Source organism: Neovison vison, chromosome 2 (assembly GCF_020171115.1).
Source record: "Neovison vison isolate M4711 chromosome 2, ASM_NN_V1, whole genome shotgun sequence".
Lineage (NCBI taxonomy): Eukaryota > Metazoa > Chordata > Mammalia > Carnivora > Mustelidae > Neogale > Neogale vison.
In genome coordinates, this window is record NC_058092.1 from 154326443 (window position 1) to 154344165 (window position 17723).

Consider the following 17723-nt stretch of genomic DNA (forward strand, 5'->3'; position numbering starts at 1 on the left):
AGCTCCCTTAGTCCTTGCTGCTTCCCTGGGTGGCCCTGGGCATGGGAAGGCAGGAAGACGTCTCCCCCCAGGGTCTGCAGTCTAGAGCCCAGAACTGAAGTTGCTTTGAGTCCCATGCAGGAATGCCAGACCTTCGTAGTTGTAAATGAGTTGCTTTATTTGTTTTGTTCATTTGTTTAATTTTTCCATTTACCGCAGCGTCTCCAGCTATGTAAACCCTCAAAAATGAGTTGGTTTATTTTGTTACCCTGTTTCCTTTTGAACGTTTCTAACAAGTCCATTTTAATAGTCATTCTTAATTTTGGACTTTTTTTTTTTTTTTTTCCCTACTGCCTGCGTCGAAGGATACTTGCTTGATTATGTAGGTTTTCAGGAAGGTAGGTGCTTCTCAGGGGTTCCGGAATAAGGCTATAGTTCATCCTACCAGGAGGCCTACCCTAATTTAAACATTTACATTTTTTCGTGTTTGTAAAGTAATCCCCTGATCTCTATTCTTGCTCATTTTTTATAAGACATTCTATTGTCAGTCTTCCTGAAGTAAAAAAGGTCTTTAGGCTTTTATATTTCTGCATGTGGTTATGCAGTCAGTGGGGAGTCCTTCTGGCCTTAGTTTAATCACTGACTTTAAAAATTTTGTGTTGTTTTGTTTTAGGGTTTGCATCACTTAAATTTTATTTTGTGGCCGTTATAGTGTGTGGTCATATGGGAAACACGCACACTGCCACCAGATGCAGAATTGGCATTTCTCTGTCAAAAGATCCCTGTGTCCTGCACACCCACAGCCCCTTCCCTTCTTCTTCCATAGCCACGAACTCGCTTTCCTGATCCTTTCTCCCCTCACATCACCTCGTTGTTTTACTAACCGAATATGTTGTGTTTCTGACCAACGCCATTTTTCCTGTTTATAAACTTCCTTTAAAAATGGAATCACACTTGATGCATTCTTCATGACTTGCTTCTTTCACTGCACGGTGTCTGTGAGGTTCACCCGAGTTGTTGGTGGACTTGGTTCATTATTCATGGTGCATCCCCTTTATCCGTTCTTGTTTAATGATTGACCGTCTAGTTGGCTACTGATGATCGAGGTGGCGCCGTTGGGGACCTACTACGATCAGTCCTCCTGTCCGCACTGCTGCCTTTTTCCAGTCGCACCCATGCAGGGTCTCTCTGTGGTGTCCACTGAGGAGCAGAATTGCTGGGTCACACGCCGTGCCCCGCACGCCTTCGCAGGTCACGCCCCGCCTGCCTTCCAGACTGTCTGACATGCTTTTCACTCCTACCAGTGCTGGGACGGCACCCATGGCTCCCCAGCCCGGCCAACACTGGACACTCACTGTCCGATGGTCCCATGTTTGCCCGTGTGGCCAGTGTGCCATGGTACTCTGTTGCGCTTTGTGTTGGCATTTTCCTGGCAGCCACTGAGATTAAGGACCTTCTTTGGGGTTTCCCACCTTTTGAAGCATCAGTATAAATATGTTACTTGTGTTTCTCTCTGATTTTCTTCCAATTGTTTTTTGTTTTTTTTAAGATTTTATTTATTTATTCAACAGAGAGATCACAAGTAGGCAGAGAGGCAGGCAGAGAGAGAGGGGGAAGCAGGCTCCCTCCTCCAATTGTTTTTAACATGCTTCCAGCCACAGGCATACAGCTTACACATGGGCATCCTTGGCCCCTGGAGGAAGGACGGCTGGGTCTGCCACACTCCCCCAGGGGTAACATGCCATGCCCCCGAATCCGGAAGCATGTCAGCACTGCCGGAATCTGGTTCTATGACAGCTTTTGTCTGTTTTTCTCCTCAGTGGTTCACACCATTCAGGAAGCCCCTCAGCTCACTGCTCTAAGAGCAGTGGGTCTCTGGATACATCCAAAGTCTACATCGTGTCTCACAGCAGCGCCCAGCAGGTCCCCGGGTCCTTGTCCAAGCCCTACCATAGGCAAGGGCCAGTGAGCAAGTACGTCATCGGCTGGAAGAAGTCGGAGGGCAGCCCGCCGCCTGAGGAGCCTGAAGTGGCTGAGTGTCAGGGGTAAGGCAGACGGCGGCTCAGCCCTAGGCAACCTCCCGCGTTGTGGGGATCGACTAAGCACATGTGTTTGCCCCCCTCCACAGAAGTATATTTTCTAAAAGGAGTCATCCGGAAACATCTCTGGAAAACTTCTTAAATGTTCACATTTATGTTTCTCTTTGAGAGTCTTCTCTTTCCTTGACATTTGCATATAAACACAAAAGAAATCCCTGTTCTTTATTCTTATTTCCAAAAAGCTGCCTGCAGTAGAAGACTCACGGTAATGTGCTGTTGATGGTGTGACCCTAGAGCCCGTCTCTAAATAAACAAGTTCAAGGACAATTTGAATTCCCGCAGAGTTCATGAGTGTGTGTGTGTGTTTTTTTTTTTAAGATTTTATTTATTTATTTGACAGACAGAGATCACAAGTAGGCAGAGAGGCAGGCAGAGAGAGAGAGGGAAGCAAGCTCGCTGCTGAGCAGAGAGCCCGATGCGGGGCTCGATCCCAGGACCCTGGGATCTTGACCAAAGCCGAAGGCAGAGGCTTTAACATACTGAGCCACCGAGGTGCCCCTCCATGAGTGTGTTTCTTAAATTTGTTGTGTAAGTGACATCATCAAAGGAAATGTAGTTTACCTAATAATTTTAACATGACTTTGGCTTCCCTTTCAGTTGTTAGGTTTTATGGGGACAGGCAGGGAGGGATGTTATGTACCTGTTTGAAAAAAGAAAAACAAAACAACAACAACAAAAAAAAAAACAAACACTGATAATCCGCTTGACAGGACATGTGGAAATTATGCTGCTGTCTCTTTGAAGAGACAGGTAAAGAAATCACACTTCAAGGATGCAAAGCAAGGCTGGTCAGAGCTATTTCTCTATTCGCTGGCTTATTTTTAAAAGGACAGCCTTCTTAAGAAAAAAAAAAAAAAAAAACCTCCCACGCACCAGATTGTGAGGTCCCCGTGTTTAGCTGTGTTCCCATGTCCCATCAGCACCAGGATGCCTGGAGGGTGCCCTGGGGGCTGCAGTGATTTTCAGAGAGCTCCTCTAGATTTTAAGCTTGGTTGGTAAATTAGTATCACTTTGTCCATTGAAGAATGATCCCACTTCTTAAATAGGGAGAACCTGACACTGCTTTCTCAATTAAAAATCATTTTAGTGCTGAAACTGAACAAACTTTTTGTTAAAACACACACACACACGCAAACCATCATGTCAGTAGTTGCAGATGAGTTATTCAGAAAGGAATTTTGTGGTGATAACCACATTTTTTTACCATAAATGCAAATCCCTAATGATAACATTGGTATTTCTGCCTCTTTAATACATCCCAGGCCTTTTAAGTTCTGTGCAGAAGCTCTGTCGGAGGGGAGGGCTCTCGAAGAGTCGGGAAAGGGCGACAGGTGCCTGTGTGGATGTTCTTCTCTCCAGAACCCCCCCAGAGTTTGTGTGTTTTAACACACGGGTTGATGGCACTTTCAGTCAGAGAAGGGCAACCTCAAGGGCATTGTGAGGAAGGGGTCTGCGGATGTGGGTGTCAGGGCATCACACGAGGGCACTGTCCCAGCCAGGTCTCAGTGTGGCGGGCTGTACCCATCCTGTTGGAGGCAGGGGTTAGGCACCCCCCGACCCCAACCAGCTAAGTCAAGGGCTCCTAAAACAAGGAAACACTCGATTTAATGTGGAAGTGATGAATCTCTCACCCCTGCAGACTGAAAATGCCGTGTCCCACCAGATCACGGAATGATGCTCGGAAAGGGATCAGCCACGTTTAGTGTGTTTGTACCCCAGGATTACAGAATATCACTGTCTCGTACACAAAATAGAAAACAGGTTATGCCCTCCGGAAGTTCCATGGAATTCGGAAGTTCCCAGTTATCCCTTTAAAACCATACTGTGGAACCCTCACTGATTGAACCTGGCCCATCCCAGAAACAAAGCAGCAGCCGCAGAGACTTCCAGATGACCGTTGTTCATCTTGAGCATGTTCATGTCAGTTTCTTACCGCGGTCATTTCCCAGTGAGCTCTTGCCCTGTGACACGACAGCCCCGCTTCTGCAGTAGAGCCATCTCAGTGAAGGTGACGGCGCCCGCGGCCCTGAACCTCAGACTCCTGGAGCCTAACCTTGCAGGTCGTGCAGCAAGGACGGCTCTCACCTCTGCCCACGGTCCAGCCACCAGCGATTCCCGGTGTCCCCAGGAATGTCTGCTTGCTCAGACTGCATGTCCAGAGCAAACCTGTTAAAGATGACTCCCTGGTTTTCTCCCTGGAAAAGAGCTGAAAACAGTAATTCTCTGAGACAGTCTTTTGTTGTCTGTAAATACATCTTTATATCCTGATAATTAAAGGAGACAGCTGCTTGCTTACCCAAACGGCTTTGCGGAATCGCTGATAATAAAACATGCTTGGCACACGCCCGAATCGATGACTCTTAAACTTCAGGCTCCCTCGGGTGCCTCTCTCCGTGTTGCCAGGGTGAGATGTGGGGGTGTGGCTGTCCAGCCACAAGAGAGAGCCTCTCTCCAGTTTCTAAGAAACACAGGAAGTGTGCCTGTAAAGGACATATGATCATCTCTGATGAATTATTGAAAATGTGTTTTCTGACATGGCCTTTAAAAAAAAAAAAAAATGAGCTCTATTTTTCTCCCCATCCAGAGCTTCGGGGATCTGATCTCGTTCTGAATTATTCAGAACTCTGACTTTGCAGTTGAGTTCCTTTCACAGATGGAAAATGACGTGGGGGTCTGGCGCAGAGGAGGCGACCATGAACCGACTTAATAATTAAGCTCCACGCGCGGGAGTCCGCGGTTGTCGGGATAGTGGATTTCAATCCTTCAGGCTTCAGGCACTCGACAGGGAGGCTGACCCTGCTCTTAATTTCCCCTCTGGTTTGTTTCCACAGGCTGTATGGCGAGATGGATCTCTTGTCCACAGCGGCTCGGCAGACCGTGGTGGGGGAGGCTGCTTCAGAAACGCAGCACGTGCTGTCCAAGGAAGACTTCCTGAAACTGATGCTTCCTGACAGTCCCCTCGCGGAGGAGGGAAGAAGAAAGGTTAGCGAACTTCCGGGAGGCTTTGAAATGACCAGATGCAATGACGTAGGGTCTGAAGAGACTCAGAAGTTTCAGGAACACCCCCCCACCTGCATTCATTCTCTCTCGTGATTCTACCCGTTCGTCTGGGCACCGCTGACCCTCTTCAGGATTTGTTGTATCGTTTAGCAGAGCGAGCCCGGAAGAGGTCGGAAGGGCAGCTTACTAGCGTGGGTAGAGCGGACAGGGAATCTGGATCTTTTCCCGTCTAATCCGGAGCTCGATCTTGTCCAAATGAAAAAAAAAAATTTATATATCAGGCATTGCCATGTTGATTGTGATCAGGGTAAACAGCAAGTCTGTGTGCTTCTTTCTTCCCTATAATAAAACAATACTGCAATTAACCTAATTGTGTTCTTAGAATAACACTCTAATTAGATACTACCTCAAAGCCGCTTTAATCTAATGCTCCTGTAATCATATTCTGAAGGACCTGCTGGTGTGTGTGAAGAGGGAATCCCAGAAGAAGTCAATCATAATGAGTCCCTTTTTTTTTTTCCCTAAACTTGTATCCAGCCGTGTATATGGTACTGTTTAAGCTTGGGTGTAGATTGTTGTACGAGAAGTGCAAATAGCTTTTCTTGTATAGGAATGAACTTCTCCTTGGTATGTGGGTCTTCCCCTCCCCCCTTCCGAGACAAATCACCTTCTTTTCATGGTGTAAATTTAACTTTGTAGTCTCCACGCATTCCAGTTACCATTCATCAGTTGGACAGGCCTGACAGAATGGAAGGAACACATACAATAGAAATATTTTTAGCCTCCTTGCTGCACTCACAAATGTAAATGTTTAAAAAAAAAAAACTTCTGCATTTGTTTGATGCAAACACTCTGGCTTTTACTGTTGTTTGTATAAAAGGAATGTGGTTCTGTATGCAGAAGCAGAAGTTGGAAAGTCAGATTCTGTTTCATTTTTCTTGAGTATTGGATCACTTGCTTCTTGCGTAAGAATTTTCCTTACCCTCTGTGGGACGATCATTTCAGTGGTTCCCTTAAATCTGGTTATGTAGCTCCATTTTTCAACAATTGTAATGGACTTCTGTGGGTGGTGGCTGTTGAGTAGACAAGATTTTCCTGGACTGATAGCATTTTTCTCAAACCTGTTTGCACGGCCTAGAAAGCGACCATGTTCAAAAATAGTTTTATTACTGTTTAGATGGCCTTGAACCTCCCATGCAGTTGATGGGTACGGAAATTGCCTCCTATGAAAATGTAGTCATTTCAAATTAAAGTCAAGCCAGCGCTCTGTGTGCTTTTGAATACCTATGCCAGAAACTGCAGCCTTCTGCAGCTGCGGGAGCTGGTACTACTTTCAGGTGACAGAGGTTCCGTTGAACATTTGAGAACTAATAACGCCGTGCATGTCTAATTCATGATAATATTTCTCAGAATGTCAAAGGAGGAAAACACTCAAATCCAATAACTGCACCAGAGCCCTGGTACATGTGCCTTGATGACCCCCGCGCCTGGTTTAGCATTGCCGAGCTCATGCTCCATGCCTGCGTGTCCGCCTAGGGAGAACCCAGAGAGCCGAGTGAGCGAGGGGTGTGTGTGTGTGTGTGTGTCCCCCCCCCGCCCCGGATTGAGTCCGATCCGTTCGGTGCTTTCAACTCTTTCATGTCTGTCTTACCCTTCTCCCGCTATGTTTAAACCCCTAGTTTTCCTTCTACGGGAACCTGTCTCCGCGACGATCACTCCACCGCACGCTCTCTGACGAGAGCGTGTGCAGCAATCGGAGGGGGTCTCCCTTCGGCAGTTCGCGGAGCTCAGTACTGGACCAGGCCCTGCCCAACGACATTCTGTTCAGCACCACCCCGCCCTACCACAGCACGCTGCCCCCCCGGACCCACCCCGCGCCCAGCTTGGGGAGCCTGAGAAGTAAGTGCAGGATGGGGGGTGGCGGGGGGTGGGGGTCTTCTGTGGGTGTCGGCTCGTCCTGTCATTTCCTACAGAGGTTTTGGGGGTTTGGTTTATTTTTAAAAATAAATGTATTATTTAGTGTGTCTTCTTTTTATTATTATTTTTTTTAAATGTGATAAAAAGCACCAGAAAGGACATTTCCTAAAAGTTAAGCAATCCTGGGGCACATAGGTGGCTCGGTCAGTGAAACACTTGCCTTCAGCTCAGGTCACCATCTCAGGGTCCTGGGTCAGTCCATGCATCGGGCTCCCTACTCAGCAGGGAGCCCACTTCTCCCTCTGCCGCTGCCTCTCCCCTTCCCCATGTGTTCTCTCCAATAAATAAAATCTTTTTTAAAAAAGTTAAGCAATACTACCCGTTTTGAAGAATATAGAAAACCTCGTGTTAAACATTTTTCTCAAGTAGTGATCGTATGGATATATACATAGATTTATCTCTTAGCAATTACACTAATAAAAAGTATCTCAAGACCTGATTTTATAAAGAAAAACCTATGGTACAGGAGGTGGATATCCTGGTGGGCAGCAAGCAAGCTTGGGAACTTTCTATTTCTGTTTCTTCTTGATATTACATATCCGGTGGCGGTCAAGGTGGTAGACGGGCGTCAGGAGACCCTGGTCTCCTCTCAAGCATGTCCTGGTGCTCGGCCCTCGGCTCCCTGCATCCGCTTTACTCTGGTTTACTGCTCTCGGACTGACTAGGCAATTTCTGCGTGATTTTCCTTTACACCCTGAAATCTTTGATATTTACATAGTGTCCGTTTCTTATTAATGTGTCAGAGTTGAAGAGTGATAATTTTTTTTTAACACTGGCTTTATAAATTCCTTCTTTTTCAGAGTTTAATTTATAGTGTACAGGAAGAATGAGGATTTAATCACAAATATATTCATTGTCGGGGGGTTTTTTTGGTTTCATCATCATAAAGCATTATCTTTAGAACCAATTTAAACTTCATCACGCACTTAGAAGTCTCAGGCTAAATGAAAGAAAAGTCCTAATAATGCTTCTTCTGATGTTTCACCTAATTGGAAATGAATCTTGTCTCATAAAATTCTTAATCTATTTCTTTAAGTAACATAATATCCTACCTATTATAACAAGTCCATTTGCCTAAATTGAAGAAACCTTTAAACCCCTTCTTGACAAGGCGTGGAAGGTCAGACCCATCCTAATGGTGTGATAATCCTCTAAATGTTTTTCCTTTTTTGTAAATAGGTTAACTTTAATGTCCTCTTGAAGGCCTTCATAAAATTAGTGAAAGTATTTTCTTGCAAATGTGGGTTTTTTTCATTTAAAATGCTTGATGTGTGGTCATGAACTCATCAAGACTGAGGTCTTGATTCAACCTGGTGAGACTGGTACATCACAAACACGTTTTGGATGTGATTCATGCCATGATTCATGTATATGTCCTGTGAAGTCGCTGAAATGTACTGTGTCATGGTGTCTTCTACTTGGAGTTGTGAAACCATGACTTGATCAAGCTATTAAAAATAATTCTGACGTGTTTGTGCATTGCATGTGGGGCCTTTGTTTTCCTTATTAGTAGACTTCAGAACAAAATTTCGTCAGTGGCCCAGATTTTTAAAAAATGGGAAGTGGCCCTTTGGACACACAGTTCACAGGCCAGAGAACCAGTGATCTTGAAAAGCATTCCCCGTATCCTTTTCCTCCTGGACCATTTGGGCACCTGGCTTGATTCAGTACAGTTCCAAGCACTTCCCATCATGTTTAAAGAGAATTCCTTTTTTTCTTCTCATTTATTTTTCATTTTTCTCTTGGTAAATGTTTATTATAAAAATTCTGCCATTTTAAATACTTTTTTACAAAGAAGGCTGTGAATGTAATTTTAAGACCATAACAAGACCTACCAATAAGCTCGGATCTGCAAAATGTCAGAAGAGACTATAACTTAAAGAGTACTACCAAAGGTTGATTAAAAAAATCCATCTTCAGTATTAAACAATATTTGAAATAGGAAGAGAACCTTCAAAAGGGTAATATGAAGGCCTTGTTTATGTAAATATTATTGCCTACTAAGAAGGCTCACATCCTTCGTGTTCCCCTCCCAAAACTGTTGCTGTTCCCCTGATTTTTTTTCCTTTTTTTAATTCTTTCTCTTTCTCTTTTATTTCAATTCCAGTATCGTCAACATACAATATTGTATTAGTTTCAGGTGTACAATGTAATGATTAAACAATTCTTTGCATTACTCAGTGCTCATCAGTGTAAGTATACCCTCAAGCCCGTCACCTGTTTCACTCATCTCCCAGCTACCTCTCCTCTGGACCATCCGTTTGTTCTCTACAATTAAGAGTCTATTTTTCAGTGTGTCTCTTTTTTTTTTCTTTTGTTATCTATCTTAAATTCCATGTATGAGTGAAATTATATTGTGTTTTCCTCTGACTTGTTTCGGTTAGCATTATACTCTCTAGATCATCCACATTGTTGCTTATGGCAAGATTTCATCCTTCTTTATGACCAGATAATATTTCCTGTGTGTGTATGTATAAACACACACACACACACACACACACACACACACACACCACATCGTCTTGATCCGCTCATCACTTGGGCTGCTTCCATAGTTTGGCTATTGTAAATAGTGCTGCTTTAAACATACAGGTGCATGTATCCCTTCAAATTAGTGTTTTCATACTCTTTGGGTAATTATCCAATAGTGTAACTACTGGGTGATATGGAGGTTCTATTTCTAATTTTTGAGGACCTTCCATCCTGTGTTCTACAGTGGCTGCACCAGTTTGCATTCCCACCAATAATGCATGAGGGTTTCTTTTTCTGCACACCCTTATCAACACTTGTTGTTTCTTGTGTTTTTTATATTAACCACTCTGATAGGTATGAGGTGATCTCTCATTGTGGTTTTAATTTGCATTTCCCTGATGATGAGTGACGTTGAGCATCTTTCCATGTGTCTGTTGGCCATCTGGATGCCATTTTAGGAGAAATGTCTGTTCATGTCTTGGTTTTTCGATACTGAGTTGTATACATTCTTTATATATTTTGGATACTAACCCTTTATCAGGTAATGTTGTTTGCAAGTATCTTCTCCCATTCAGTAGGTTGTCTTTTAGTTTTGTTGATTCTTCCCCTGCTTTGCAGAAGCTTTTTATTTTGGTGTAGTCCTAATAGTTCATTTTTGCTTTTGTTTCCCTTGCCTCAGAAGACATATCTAGAAAGAAGTTGCTGTGATGAATGTCAGAGAAATTACTGCCTGTGCTTTCTTGGATTTTAATGGTCTTAGGATTCATACTTAAGTCCTTAAACGATTTTGAATTTATTTTTGTGTTTAATAAAAGACAGTGGTCTAGTTTCATTCTTTTGCATGTGACTGTTCAGTTTTCCTAGTGTCATTTATTGAAGAAACTATATTTTTCCCATTGCATATTCTTGCCTTGTTTGTCAAAGATTAATTGACTATAGAGGTTGGGGCTTATTTCTTGGCTTTCTATTCTATTCTATTCCATGAATCTGTTTGTCTGTTTTTTGCCGTACTCTTTTGATTAGTACAGCTTTGTAATAGGATTTGAAATCTGGAATTGTGAAACCTCCAGCTTTGCTTTTTCAAGGTTGCTTTGGCTATTTGGGGTCTTTTGCGAGAATTCCTGTTTTTTTATGAAGATCAAAGCTCTCCAAACAATGGTAGAAATCTTCCTATGAGCACAGATTCAAAAGTTATTCAATTTCAAAAGATAAAAACAGAGCATCAACTTATGTGTGTTTCCAAATCCTGTAGTTCTGACCTAGGCACCTCCCAAAGGATGCTCCCTTGAAGACAGGGAGTTTAGAATAAGTAAAATGAGTATTTTCTTTATAATTCAGTACTCTCACAAGACGCTGCCAGGCCCAGCTCTAGGCTCAGCGTGTGGGACATAGGTTGTAAGAGCTGCTAATAGGCAGATGACCTTTGCTACAGTTGGCCTTACAGAAGGCAGCTGTGGACTGTCCCGGCAGGGCTTGAGGGATTCCACAGGGCACTTGTTTCTCTACTTCAAATGTTCACAGTCTTTCCTGGTTTGGGGAGAAGAACTGAAAAACCCTAGCCACCTGACCATCAGGATGGTTCCACAGCATTTATAAAACAGCAAAGTCAGACTCAGTAGGCTGGGCAGCGCCTTCCGGTCACAGATAAACAAATAGGAAGCCACAAGGCCAGTGTCTGGGCTGGAGAGCAATGCCCGGGCATCAGTGTCTGGACATGAGCCATCCTTCGGAATCCGCAAGCCACTTTCTTCTTTGAATTGGCCAAAAGAGCAGTGTGTGCTTCTGACAGAATGCTAGCTTTGGAGAGCTGGATTTGAAGTAATGGGCTTTGATACATAAGACAAGTGGTACCTTTTCTCCCTCCTCTCCAAAGCTCAGGAAGCTAGCCAGTGACAGCTGCCACCGTGGGCACGGGGGTGGGAGCGGCTCACTTGCAGGTGCCATACCAGATCCCCCCCCCCCAACCACCCCCCCAGCCCCAGAGCACCAGCAAGCAGAACTCCTTGCTGACTGGGCTCCTCAGGGGCCGATCCTGGCTCTTCCTGGTCCTTGTATCCCTGGGGGCTAGTAAGCGTCTTCTAGGTGATGATACCTAACATCCTTTAAAAGTATTACAAAGGATTTGGGGTGGTTTGGTGGCTCAGACCAATTATATAATTTTCCAAACAACCGAAAAGAAATTGAGATGATTTCCATCGTGATAATTCAGAGGAGAATTTAAGTGCTCTTGTGTCATTTAAGGGGACTGTCATTGACACAAGGATCTCCCTGCTCAGTGACAAATGATGGGTTTTGATTTAAACCCCTAGCGCTTTTCTAGCAGGATTGTGTTCTTCATCAAGCAGCCCCTTATCATTGGGGTCTCAGGGAACCTGCCCCCAACATGCCCTCAGGCTCCTCAGTCCCATCGCTGCCCCCCACCCCCAGCCCCGTTTTGTTTTCTTTGAAAGACTTGTCCCTCCTTGTGTTACCTGGTTTATTTGATTATTGTCTTTTTCCCCATCTCTTGTAAGCTTCCAGAGAGGATGGCTCTTGTCTGCCTTTTCTGCCCTGTCCCCAGCACAGGGTGAGGCCTGCTGGAGTCACTTTGTAATACATCACAGATAGGTCAGCAGAACGCTCCCAGGAAACCCTGGGAGGAGGAGATTTCTTCTAATCTACTGGTCATGTCAGTCATGCCAGTTGCATGTTTCCAGTAAACAAAACAGTTCCATTCGCAAACCGGGGAAGAGGGGTTATTAGTTTGTAATAAAGAAGAAAGACAGGGGCGCCTGGGTGGCTCAGTCCATTAAACCTCCACCTTTGGCTCAGGTCATGATCCAGGGTCCTGGGATTGAGTCCTGCGCTTTGGGCTCCCTGCTCAGTGGGGAGCCTGCTTCTCCCTCTGCCTGCCTCTCACTCTCTCTCTGACAACTGAATAAAACCTTTAAAAAGAAAGAAAGACCACAAACTATTTCCCTCCTTTTGCTCCTTGCTTCTCCATACAAGCTGGGGGAAGTTAGCATGCCCTGGTCATGCCTCTGGTTGTGAAACTTTATGCCCAGACACCTTTCCAGATCCCGGAGTCATCATGTGCTTTGCAAGCGGCCTCCAGGGGACTGGTGCGCAGGGCAGCAGTGAGCAGAACTGTCCGGCCTCCCCACTGGGTGAAGAGATGGGCACGCTCTCTCCCTCCCCACCCCCTCACTTGGGGCTTTGGCTCCCTGGCCACCAGGATCAGATGTGTGCCTTGGCTCAATGACAGATGGCCACAGATCGTGGCATTTCATGCTGTTCAGGAATCTTCAAAGCATCCCAAGACTGCCAGTGCTCCAGCGGTGCTAGGGAAGGGGGCCCTTTGAGTGCACAGCTGCTGGGGGCACAGGGATGTGAGCTCAATGCTCCTCCAGTTTGCATCCCGCCCCACTTTTCATGTGGCTCCGTGAGAGCCAGGAAGGATGTTGTTGCCTGGCGGGGTGCGGGGAGAAGGTAGAGTACACATTGCAAGCGTGCATTAGGGTTGATTTTAGGCTTTATGAAGCCAGAACTTGAGGTGAAGGATTATGTATCTATAAAGGCATTTCTTAGTGAAGTGTGACTCTCAGAGTGTACTGCTACAGAAGTGTTCATTTTCCTGAATAATCACCAGTCCCTGCTGTTTTCCTCCCCGAGGAGGGAACGGGTGGGGGAATTGCCCCAGGAACAAAGGGGTTCTAGCCTGCCTGGTGCACCCTTCACAGGGCTGCCACACTCTTAACAGAATTCCTGAAGAGCTTTGGTCACATGGAAATAGTCACACAGGTCAGGGCTACCTAGTCAGATAATCCCTGTACTCCTAGTGAAAAACCTTCTTTGAGCGAAGCAGCCAAAGCATTTGGAGACAAAGGAAGTGATTTGCATGTGATTGAAGATCCCAGGGCTCCCAGACCTTTCTGCCTGGGGGGTTGAACCTTAAACTTCTGGTCCAGGCCTGGGAGGGGCTTCAGCCCAGCTCTGCTCAGCTCCTGCTTCCCTGGGTTCCAGAGAACCCGTCAGGAGAGGAGGCCGCCTTGAGTGCGGACTTCCTGCTCTCTGGGCTCACACTCCAGCTTCCTGCTTCTGTGATTCCCTGTTCCCCCCTGGCCTGGATGAGAACTGTGCAGGTAGACAGTACAAATGGTTCTTATTTCAAAGAAGATGTGCCCGTGGAGAGGGAGAGTGGCAGGAGCTGTGTGCACAGAACCTCCATAACTGGATTCCCTTGACCATGGACTGTCCGCGCAGCTAAACATGGTAATGCTGAAAACAGAGTGGTTGCAGGGGTGTAGCAGCATCGAGTGGAGGTTGGCTGAGAGCGGCCTGTGAAGGTGTCCAGCAGGTGGAAGACCGTTAGAGCCCGTCAAGGTCAAGGTCAGACACCACCGCTCATTCTCCGTCCAGATGCCAGCTTTCACAGCTACCCCAAAGGGTGTGGGAACAAAAATTACAGGTGCACTGGGTTAATTATGCCCCTTACTTAATTGCAGGCTCAGACAGCCAGGTGGTCATTATTTTGATTGGTCTCATTAGGCAGATGTGTTCACAGGCAGTTGCATGCCGCGTTTGGGGCATGTTCAGAAGAGACATGTCAGAGACAGTCCGGGCTGAAGCCTTTGAAAAATCAGTCCTGAGATGTGTAGTGAGTTCTAACAACTAATTTTATCAATAACATAAACTTCCAAGTCCCTTAATGACAGGTGAAAAAGAAAAACCTAGAAAGTCCATTTGTACAGACAGAGGACAGGCAGAATTCCATGCTGGACGGTGAGGGTTTCTGGCTTACCCGGTGATGAACCAGCTCCGTGAGTCAGCCAAGCAGTCCAGCCCCCGTGTTCGTGCCAAGCATGAGGAAAGACCGTCACTAATGAAGGCAAAGTTAGTCTTCCTGCATCTTTGTAATTAAAAATATATAAATATGTTCAGGGCATCTTGACTGTCTGGTGTCCAGCGTACATACTATGTTCTTCTGGAAGCTTTTAAACCATCAGTCTAGAGGGAGACGGTACCATACTGTGTGTATGGTGGAAGTTTGCAGCACTGGAAGGGAAGTAATGCCTGCAGAAAGCAGGAATCAATGCTGCAGCTAGTCAGACGGGAACGGATGTCCTCCAGAGAAGCCCAGCCTGGAAGGAAGCTGCCAGATTTCAGCACTGTCCCGTCAGAACCGCTCCCTTCTAAAATCCCTTCCATCCCGGGGCGTCACTGGCCAACCTCTGAGTGAGTGTGTAGGTCCTGGCTTCCCTGCACACCTCCATCTTCCCAACTGTGTGCTCTTGGATGACTGCAGCGTACTGTCCCCTTTTCATGGGCGGCAGGCGACCCGCTGTAAGAAGTTCCCCAGCTCCTGGGAGGGGCCGCCCGTGCCCCACACTGCCATCCGACTGACACTCTGGCTTTGTCTCTGTTCAGATGAGTTCTGGTTCTCCGATGGGTCCTTATCGGATAAGTCCAAGTGTGCGGATCCTGGCCTGATGCCCCTCCCAGACACGGCCACGGGCTTAGATTGGTCCCACCTCGTGGACGCGGCACGGGCGTTCGAAGGTAAAGACTCGAAGCCTCCAGGGCCTGGGGTGGCAACATGGGGAATGTGGCTGCATTTGGGATTATCTTGAGTTGTGATTTTGGATACTTCGTGCATCTTTGTGGGTGAAAACACAGGCTTGAGCTGTGACCAAGGACATTTCCTTAGCGAGACGGTGCCGTGTCATGGAATGAGTACTGGGCAGAGGACCCCAAAGCTGAATTCCACAGCTATGACCTAGGCCATGTCACTTTTCCCATTTGATCTCTGTTTTCTTCCCTGGCATGTGGGGGTGAATATGAAGGACAGAGAGTGCCTCTTTCCTGAGTGTGATGAGTGGAGCTGGAGGGGAAGGGCCTTCAGGGGGCCTATTTTGGCAGGGCTGGCACACACGGGGGGTCCTAAAGGCAGATGCAGCATGATCTGTGCAACCCAAGCCCTTGGCTCTCCCACCTCGGCTTTCAGTGCGGTCGCTGCTGTCGCTGGGAGGACACCCGTCTCAGGGCCCCACCAGCTGCCACACCAACGTGAATTTTAGAAGGTCGAAGCTGCTCCATAGGAAATACGTTTTTCCAGTGCGCAGGTAAAGGCAGACCCAAACGAGGAAGGTGCTTGTCCCGCAGCCTCAGGACCCTACCTGTGGGCCGAGGGGCAACCCACAGCCTAGGATTATGACCGGCCATTTGCTGATGTTCTCCTAGGATTTCAGCCGCTCCTGGGTGACTGGCAGAACTGACAAGAGAAGCAGGACTATTTTAGTGGGGCCGTGTTTGAGAATCCCTGTGCACTGCGCTGTAGAGTTCCATGTTCGAAGCCATCCTCAGGGGAGGGGCTGCAGCCGCCGGAGCAGACATCTCTTCTCTCCTCTCAGGAACTGGGATCAGTGCCTCTGGTCCTAAGCTTTAGGGGGTTGGGGATGGTGAAGGCTACTCACAAGCTAATTCAGACACCAGGGACGTTTGCTTCATTAGATAAGGAAAGGGAAACTCTGTTAGGAAATTTCTGCAAAGTAAACAGGCTTGTACTTCTCCCTTAATCAGAGTAAGGGGTCCTTGGTTCTCCTCCTTAAAGGTACTTATTCCATGTGGAAGCCTCAGTATGCCCTGTCCGCTCTGTGACGCAGCCTTTGTTCCCTTGACCTGACCTGAAGATGGTTCTAGAACCGCAAGCCCATTACTTCCTGGACTTTCAAACTGACCTAGATGCAACCTAGCCCAAGGGGTAGGAATGCTATCTTTACCTCTGTCTGGAGCAACCCAAGCAACGGGGAACAGCATTTTCTCTGGCATGTCCTATACACAGTGTGCTGTCTTACTGCCCCCAGGAGATTGATAAGAGCATCTCTTCTGTCCTCTACAGTGCTCTCCACTGCTTAAATATTTGCATTGTACTTACCAAGCTGAATTCTGCTTTATTCACTTGAGTGTGTCTACTTATTAGGTGATGAGTATCTCGAGAGTAGGCTGGTTGTTTTATTTATCTTGTCTTTATTTATCAAGCACATAGTGAGATAACCCAATAAGAAGAGCTAGTCCCAAAGAGTGCATAGGTATCAAATGCACAGGATCCCTGAGCTGTACCAACTCAGGGCATAGTTTCTGACCTCTGAGGTCCATTTGCATTTTATCCTCATTTTTCAGATTTAAAACAATATTTATCAGCTTATCTCTAGATCCACACACCCCCCCACACTCATTTGTCTCTTTGTTTAGCTCCCGTCTACCTCTCCAGAATGAAATCACTGCTTCGAAATGGATCTTTTCAGGAGACAGACTAAGAGCAGGAAGTGGAGAAAGCAAAATGGCGCCCCCAGTCAAGACTGAGGTCCCAACCCGGGGACTCTGGTCACAGTCACTACAGCTTGGCTGTGGGCCTTTGGACAAGTCCCTTAACTACCATAATGGCCACACTTTGGGCCAACAATGAATGTTTGACAGTAATCCCCGGAGGTCCTTGACTGCTCGCATCAGGCTTCATTCAGGCTTTTTTTTTTTTTTTAAATATTGTATTTATTTATTTGACAGAGAGAGATCACAAGTAGGCAGAGAGGCAGGCAGAGAGAGAGAGGAGGAAGCAGGCTCCCTGCTGAGCAGAGAGCCCGATGCGGGACTCGATCCCAGGATCCTGAGATCAGGACCTGAGCCGAAGGCAGCGGCTTAACCCACTGAGCCACCCAGGCGCCCTTCATTCAGTCTTCTTGTCCATTAAATGAAGACCCTTACCAAAGAACGTAAGGCTTCTGATGGTATTAAACTTCCACTTCTGTGGTCCTGTTCATCAGAGTGTTCTGAGCTGAAGTTAGAGTCTAGGGGGGACTTGGCACCCCACAAAGGAGAAGAAGCATGGCATGGAAATACCAGATAGCTGGTGCCTCATGGGCATGGCACCCGAGCCAAACAGAGAAGTCATGGGATTCTGTGTGCCAGGGGAGAGGACTTTGGTTACCTTTGGTTACCTGACCTTTGTGACCTTTGTGAAGTTTCCAAACGTTTACAAATTGTATTTCAAAATTACAGTAATGTTCAGTGCTCTTCTGCAGGGCAGCACACCGCACAGCAAGACAATAGCCCGCTTAGGAAAACACAGTTGGGCATTTGCAGCTCCAGACTTCTGCTCCCCAGATTCCCTTGTGTCAGTGTCAGGCCCGCCCTGACACAAGCTGGCGTGGTGGTGAGGGG

At 46.5% G+C, this 17723-nt stretch overlaps 1 protein-coding gene across 4 annotated transcripts in view; it reads left to right on the plus strand.

Annotated features, from left to right (window-relative positions):
* The window catches only part of SIPA1L2 (signal induced proliferation associated 1 like 2), a 212922-nt gene that overhangs the window by 182267 nt on the left and 12932 nt on the right, over window positions 1-17723 (plus strand). For 2 of the 4 annotated variants that reach the window (XM_044239357.1, XM_044239358.1), the window contains exons 17-20: window positions 1800-2024; window positions 4910-5060; window positions 6758-6977; window positions 14934-15065. In XM_044239357.1, the coding sequence (XP_044095292.1) occupies window positions 1800-2024; window positions 4910-5060; window positions 6758-6977; window positions 14934-15065 (728 nt within the window). Of the gene's footprint in view, window positions 1-1799; window positions 2025-4909; window positions 5061-6757; window positions 6978-14933; window positions 15066-16757; window positions 17094-17723 lie in introns of those variants that run through there. The other 2 variants (XM_044239360.1, XM_044239359.1) reach the window with 2 other exon arrangements.